The 8233-nt window shown below is 39.4% G+C and overlaps 1 protein-coding gene across 1 annotated transcript; it reads right to left on the bottom strand.

The window, feature by feature from the left end:
• Positions 1-1857: 1857 nt before the first annotated feature.
• Positions 1858-7028, bottom strand: Dhfr (dihydrofolate reductase). Its single transcript, XM_028172931.2, has 4 exons — positions 6739-7028; positions 5668-5839; positions 4623-4733; positions 1858-2064 (listed from the first exon to the last, which is right to left on the bottom strand). Exons 1-4 carry the CDS (start codon positions 6822-6824, stop codon positions 1876-1878), a joined length of 558 nt encoding a protein of 185 aa, XP_028028732.2. The 5' UTR covers positions 6825-7028; the 3' UTR covers positions 1858-1875.
• Between the last annotated feature and the right edge of the window lie 1205 nt (positions 7029-8233).

The raw sequence follows: 8233 nt of genomic DNA, 5'->3' as shown, positions 1-8233 counted from the left end.
ACTCCACAAGCCTCGTTTGAAGAATTATGTCATAGCGCTCGGGAAACACCGTGGCGGGGAGCTCATTCCAAATCCGGATGGTACGTGGCAAAAAAGATCTCTGGAAACGCACTGGATGAACGCAGTGGCTCTAGGTAGTATGGTTGAACTCTACTCCGGTGGCGGGCAGTGTGATGGTAAAAACGAGATGATTGCATCATCTTAACATGGAACCCCCTTACCTTAGCAACCCCATGGAACATACGGTTGCTAAGGTTGTACACTCAGTCTGCACATTTCGCTATCATATATGTTTGTCAAAAGCATCGCAATTTCCGCTTTGAAGGGTGGGGAAATCTTATTGAGGCTTCAACGTCGTCCCAGGGTTGGCAGCGTTGTCTGTAAGCTTCGGTAACCTCTTCAACACCAGGCCCTGTTCTGTTGCAGCTAAGTGTTAGTTGATGTATGTATGACCAGTATCATAGCTAGTAGACGCTAGCACTGCCTGGTATCTAGATATAATCTACTGATATTTTCGCCGGATCTTCTCAGTGGGTCGAGATTTCAAGCCGGTGGTAGATTCAAAGCGCTGCTCTTGTTGGGGTAGATGTTAGCAGTTTGACCAACAGTCTTGAAACTAGAATATGACTTCGAGGCTAATGCTAATTAGGTAGGAAAAAAACATGCCTACTATGAAAGCCCTAGAATTTTTTCCATTGCCCATATCTTTTAAGTTCGGTACAAGAAATGTGTTTGACTTTTGTGCAGTATGATCTACATAATATATTTTTATATGCAAGTGGATTGTGCTACTTTTTCAAAGATTGCCAGTTCATAAAATTGTTAAAATACCTACTTACTTTCCTTTATTTATTTACTTACATTTTGTCATCTAAATGTATTCAAGAGTGTATTTATGAAATTGTTAATTCACAATGGACCTCATTGCAATTCGAATGCCACCACCCACCTTTTTATTTATTGCTTAGATCAGGAGTTCCCAAACTTATTTTGTCTACCGCCCACTTTGAGAATAAATTATTTTTTTGCGCCCCCATTTTTTCATCTAGGTACTTAAAAACCATTATAGCGAGAGTTGTCGGTGTCTAAGAGTCCTCTTAGATTAAATTACAAATCGCCTCCCAAGCCTCTACACAATGCCGCCATTTTTTTCTGGTACCACTCCCTTCAGTCCTACAGCGCCCACAAGGGGGCGTTATCGCCCATTTTGGGAAAGGCTGGCTTAGATGAATCGACGATATTTGACAAAGATGCCTGAATCTCGCTTACGACATTTTCAAGATAAGCTTGCATATATGCAAGTACCGAACAACATTCGGACCGGCGGTCTACCGAGAAAATATCAACCGCTCGGTGGACGATTTTCCCTTTGTCGTTTAAGCCTCCCAAACCGCCATCCGCCTTGAGACATGAGTTCTAAATCTCAGTTTTTACAGTACAACGGCTGCCCCACCCATTTAAATCGAAACGCTTACTGTTTCAGGACAGTAATGGGCAGGGTGGTGGCACCTATTCGTACAGAGACACATACGTCTAACCACTAGTAAAGACACGAGGTTGAAATTCAAACCGGAACACTTCACGACAGTGAGAAAAGATTGTGCTGCCTTATACATACCAGTTCCACCAGTATATACGCAATTACACTTTCAACCTCATTCGCGAACATATTTAAGGTAGGTACCTACGTAATCCTTAAGAAATATACCAACAAATTCCAGCAGGATTTGAATAATGGCACAGTTTCATCACTCAACACAAGTTCACTAGGTTTAACGTGCTTTAGGCCTTATTGACTTCTACACTACACACTCCTCCATACAACACTGATTTACCAAACAAAATAAACGCCAAAGAGAAAAGTTTTCATCAATTTTATAATCTCTTGTAAATCCTATAGTAATAGTTGATGTCTCCTTCACTCTGCTTCTCCCCTGGTACTTCTTCTTCATTCACTAAATGGAATTGCTGCTGGTTAATGTCAGGAAAGAATGTGTCACAGTCGAAAGACTTTTGTATCTCCGTTAGATATATTTTTCCACAGCTCGGATGCTCCATTGCAGCCTAAAATTGAGAGAATATTTAAAATTAAATGGTATTGCGACGCTTGAAAGGCAAAAGTGACTAAGCGACAATAACTGCTTTGTACATAAATGATAGGCAATAACCATTTTCGATGTGCAAAAAAAATATATTTCTAGGTCTATTAAGATCATTTCAATCCTACAGCTACTAGCTACATTCTACTACAGCTGGATTCGTTAAAATAAATTTTTTTTTTTAGGTATTTCAACTTTAAATTAGTCTAGTGTAAAGTTCACGCATTGTCGCTTAGTCACGTTTGCCTTTCAAGCGTCGTATTGTCATTTAATGTCACATACTACAAATCGAAATTGACTACTCTGTGATAGAAGTGGACATGATACTTATATCATATTATGTGCCCTCACAATTCAGCTGATTATGTACTTTTTTTATTGCTGAGATGGGTGGACGAGCTCACAGCCTACCTGGTGTTAAGTGGTTACTGGAAACCATAGACATCTACAACGTAAATACGCCACCCATCTTGAGATATAAGTTCTAAGGTCTCAAGTATAGTTACAACGGCTGCCCCACCCTTCAAACCGAAACGCATTACTGCTTCACGGCAGAAATAGGCAGGGTGGTGGTACTTACCCGCGCGGACTCTCAAGAGGTCCTATCACCACTTTTGGCAGGTTAGTTTTTATTAATGATATTTTCAATTTTTTTGGTAGCCACATACAGGATTCTGATAATTACCTACATCTCACCAATTAAGTGATGTTGTGAAACTTATTTATCCATTAGAAATCAAAAGTGATTGGTGACAAGGCATTTTCAGTTTGTCATGGCTTGTCTCATGTCTTATGACAGATGGTGGTGCCTTCTCTTAATGTGGAACCATTAGGCTATGCCCCTGGAACCATGCCACAAGTAATAGTAACCTCGCATAACTAAGATAGAGAAGCTTCATTCCTTTGTTTTCAAAAGCAGCAGAAATATCACCACTCTACCTATTTATGGTGTGAAGCAGGAATGCGTTTCGGTTTTAAGAGTGGGGCAGCCGTCGTAACTTAACTGAGACCTTAGAACTGACATATCAAGGTGGGCGGCATTTACGTTGTAGATGTCTACGGGCTCCAATAACCACTTAACACTAGGTGGGCTGTGAGTTCGTCTACATATCTAAAAAAAATATATACCTAGTCAGGTCATAAATTCTGTCACATGTTTAATGTAAAATAATTGAAACAAGTTTATTCATTATGTAACCATTCATATACCAAAATGAACTTAACAAAACATAGATTCCTATGACACTAAAGTTTATTCAAAATGACCTCCGTGATTTTGAATACAGGCCTTCAATCTGCGCGGCCAGTCGTCTATCGCAGCACGAACGAGGTCCATGTCAATATCGGCGGCTGCCTTAATCAAGGATGTCTTGAGTGACTCCAAATTGGGATGAGGCTTTGAGCACGCCTTTTCCTCCAAGTGTTGCCATATCTTGTAATCTAACGGATTCAAATCTGGGCTGGAGGAGGGCCAGTCTTCGTGCCGGATGAAGTCGATTTCACGCGCCGCCAGCCAGTCTTGTGTGCTCTTCGCTCTATGAGCTGGCGCCGAATCTTGTTGGAATACCCAGTGCCTGTTATTGAACATGGTATGAGAAACAGGTTTCACAAGGTTCGTCAGGACTGTATTTTGATACACAACTGCATTCGTTTTTACACCTTTCTCACAAAAATGTACCTCTGTTAAGCCCCAATAAGAAACTCCCAACCATACCATGAGCGAGGATGGAAAATGACCTCGTTGGACACGCGGAATACGGTTGCTCGCTTCTTCACTACTGTGTGCGTACACCTTATCATTTTGTTTGTTGTAGCTCTCTTCTACGGTAAAAATTTTTTCATCTGAAAAAAGAATTTCCCGATATTTTTTTCCCGCGTACCGCTTCAACAAAGCGCGGCATCTCTTCAGTCTCAGGTCCATTAGACGAGCATTCAAACGATGTCCTGTTTTTTTTCGATATGCCCGAAGCCCTAAGTCTTCATTTAACACCTTTTTCACCGTGGTTCTGCTTAACCCCATCTGAAGGGCCAACAGTTTCTGCTTACGTTTGGGATTTCTTTGAATTCGCGCCTTCACAGCTTTTATCACTGCTGGAGTCCTAACAGACCGAGGGCGACCACTTCTTGACCTGTCATCTACACTAGAGTCTTCATTGTATCGTTTGATGGTACGATAAACGAATCTTTTGGTTATATTCAAATTTTTCAGTATGTTAAAAATTTGAATTGGCGCGTAACCGCAACGATGCAATGCAATAACTGCAACACGGTCTTCTTTAAGCGTCCACTCCATATTTAAAAATGAGTAAAGATCTAAAAGTTATACATTTTTATTTTCATGAACAATGCGAAATTCGAATTCAATAAACTTTTTTGTGGCCAGCATTCTAAAAGAAAAGTTTTTACTGTGTGACAATACTTATGACCTGACTAGTTATATAAGCATTGAAGTGGTTGTGTCCTTGCTCTGGGATGCATAATATGAACAAGCCTGCTAATTTCTATGTTATTAAAATAAATTACCTTATAAATTGAAGATCCACCTATGACCCAAGTAGATTCTATATCTGACCTACTGTTTATGTGATCAATTGCCTCATCTAATCCTGGCACAACAATTACTCCTTCTGGGACCTGTAATTCCAAAAGAAACCTAATTAGTTTATATATTTAAAGAATATGAATTCTGTTTTAGTTACTATACTTAATTTCATACTAAAATGTACATTTTTTTTTTTCTTAAATTACTGATGGGATGTGTGGATGAGCTCACAGCTCTCTTGGTGTTCAGTGGTTACCGGACCCCATAGACTTCAAAAATGTTAATGTTGTCACCCACCTTGAGAGATGAGATCTAAGCCTCAGTTTGTCACTACAACTGGCCAACACTTCAAATTGCAAAACTTTAGTAATTGATGGCAGAAATAGGCAGATAGTGGTAGGTGCTTGTGTAGTCTCACAAGACATCCTACCACCAATAAAAACAGAAACTTTTAGTTCTGACTCTATCTATATATATAAAAATGAATTGCTGTTTGTTAGTCTCTCTAAAACTCGAGAACGGCTGGACCGATTTGGCTAATTTTAGTCTTGAATTATTTGTGTAAGTCCAGAGAAGGTTTAAAAGGTAAATAAATATGAAAATGCTCAGAATGAAATAAAAATGTCAATTTTGTTTTTCCTTTGATGTTCCCGCCGTCGGGCGGATTCCTTTTGTTTGTTTTAAGTTTATTTTATACAAAAGTTTAGGTCTTTTATTTATCGATTGAGGCACTACGAGATCTGCCGGGTCAGCTAGTTTAGGCTAAAAAACAATGAATTCCTACATTAATGAGATAAGCTATAACCTACAAACGTATCATATATTGGATGTCGATGGTACTATGACTGAAACCTTCCTTTAGTGACATACAACTTAATCAAGTTTCTTCACATTCCGATAAACAGTTTGGTAATGTACAGACCAAATTTTTTTAACAAACAAATCTTCATTACTTTTCATACAGCAGACTTAGAGACAATGATATACATTGCTGATGAATTTATAATAATGTAAAATATTACCTACTTGTTTTTTCACGTAATCAACATTATGAGTTAGTACAATATTAATTCTATTACTAAGCGGTCTATATTTTATGGGTATACAGTCCCACGTACGTCGACCCATGATCACTGCGTTGACTTTCTTCTTATCGCTGACGCTAGTTGTCATCGTCGTGAAGTAAGCCATTTCTTTTCTGAAATTTGTTATAATCTATTAAATTCCAAATTGGTTTTAAGTAGACTGTCTATAAAGTTAACAAAGAGCATGGTCACAATAGTGCTAATATGTAAGTAACATAAGACTATTTTGTTATCTGATTGTTAACTGACATTCCTTTTTTGTTCTCTATTTATTGGCTGTTACTTTAGTGTTATCAAAACAATGATTTAGTAAGGCTGTTTTTTTTTTTTTTAAATGTTGATAACAAAATAGTTGTGGTTATAGTTAGATTTCCATCATTAGGCAACTTTTAGTTGTTTAAATAATGAGCTTGTTCAGAAAAGGATGCAAAAAACCCTCTTTATAAAACAGAAATAATAATTCTGCATCTTCATATCATATCATAGTGCCTGGAGTTACAGGATTGACCTAGTGTGTTTTCAGAGATATTCAAGGACAATGTCACTAAGCTAAGAAATACCCATCTTGAGATTTGAGAGAAATCTCAATTATTAAACAAGTATTATATAATGGTGTACCTCCAGAGTGGAACATGTGATTGTTTTGCAGTAGAAATAGGCATAATATGTGTGTGTGTGGTGGGGCTAATATCACCAGAAAATGCTAATTTGGGAGTGCAGTATGCCAGTATAATACTCAGAAAATGCCGCTGCCCATTCTCAGGTGAATCCCTTTTAAGAAATGCGTGTTAAGATATGGCTTAGTAGATAGATAGAAAGATATTTTAAGGTTAAACTACAAGGTCAAAGTTAGTGCTGTCTTTAAGCTGTACAGTGCAATCTAAAAGCTGCCCAGTCGAAACGACCCAGTGCTCATGTCTACCTTGAAATTTAGATCATAAAAAAGACTTAATTAATGAGAAATATTTCAACAACAAAAAACGGTGGAAGTTAAGAAAATATTATTACTTACTTTAATTTCCAAGGTAATGTACCGTTTATACCTATACCCATATTCTCACACGCGGCCGCAATCAAATTCAGTTGCGTACGAGACATTTTCACAAAGACAAATTTAATTTGTAAGTTACGAATATTCAATAGCGATTTGACTTTTGACTATAATTTTTTATTTACAATTAAGAGTAAATAAAGTTATACTTTCCTATAGTTATTCACTTTAGTTCATTAGACTTAACCTAATCTTGTATTAATGATGAAACATTTGCTTATTATTACAAATACGTTACAACGGTTACATTCAATCCACATTGTTTTGTTTTGTTTTTAACTGACGTAGGAACAATATGTCAAATGTTTACGACTGTCAAATCAAGGTTTTTTTCTGTGTTTTTGGGCAAACGATCTCATGATCAACGAAGTTTTAAAAATAAGAATGAAAAATTTATTGACTTTGTGGCGGATAGCCATCATATAACGCAAGATAATTGACAGATGCCTGAATCTCGCTTACGACATTTTCAAGATAAAGCGCATATACAAGTTCCGAACAACAACATTTGGACCGTCGGTCTACCGAGCAATATCACCCGCTCGGTGGAAAATCTTCCCTTTGTCGTTTAAGCCTCCCCACACTGGTGACCTGCGACGGAACAATTGCAGCCTTCACACTTCATCATCAGCACATCAAGAACTTCGGCCACCACAATTCCCGCATTCTCGCAGATAAAAGCAAGTCATCGACAGTCGTCCCACAGCAAGCCAGCATCGCAGCCTCAACAGGACCATCGCAGCTGACTCACCGCGCTTTCTGGTCCTACGGCACGCACCTACACTGCCTCATCACGCCACTACAGTTCATCGCAGCCCACGACCGGATCATCAACGCTTGGGGTCACACATCTCTGGCGTGGCAGCTCTGCACACATGGACTACTGGCGACACGCACGCAACATTCAAGCTCAGTTTCGATTCACCGCAAACTTCGAGCAGCACTGGCACTTGCAAGCTAATCTCAGCACGGACAACGATAACTAAAAATGACACGACCTCCGGTCTCGGAGGGGAGTGATGTGGCGGGTAGCCATCATACAACGCAAGATAATTGACAGATGCCTGAATCTCGCTTACGACATTTTCAAGATAAAGCGCATATACAAGTTCCGAACAACAACATTTGGACCGTCGGTCTACCGAGCAATATCACCCGCTCGGTGGAAAATCTTCCCTTTGTCGTTTAAGCCTCCCCACACTGGTGACCTGCGACGGAACAATTGCAGCCTTCACACTTCATCATCAGCGCATCAAGAACTTCGGCCACCACAATTCCCGCATTCTCGCAGATAAAAGCAAGTCATCGACAGTCGTCCCACAGCAAGCCAGCATCGCAGCCTCAACAGGACCATCGCAGCTGACTCACCGCGCTTTCTGGTCCTACGGCACGCACCTACACTGCCTCATCACGCCACTACAGTTCATCGCAGCCCACGACCGGATCATCAACGCTT

Source organism: Bombyx mandarina, chromosome 02, assembly GCF_030267445.1.
Source record: "Bombyx mandarina strain Sakado chromosome 02, ASM3026744v2".
NCBI classification, from domain to species: domain Eukaryota; kingdom Metazoa; phylum Arthropoda; class Insecta; order Lepidoptera; family Bombycidae; genus Bombyx; species Bombyx mandarina.
The sequence above is the reverse complement of the archived record's forward strand: the minus strand, read 5'-3'. Positions and strand labels throughout refer to the sequence as shown.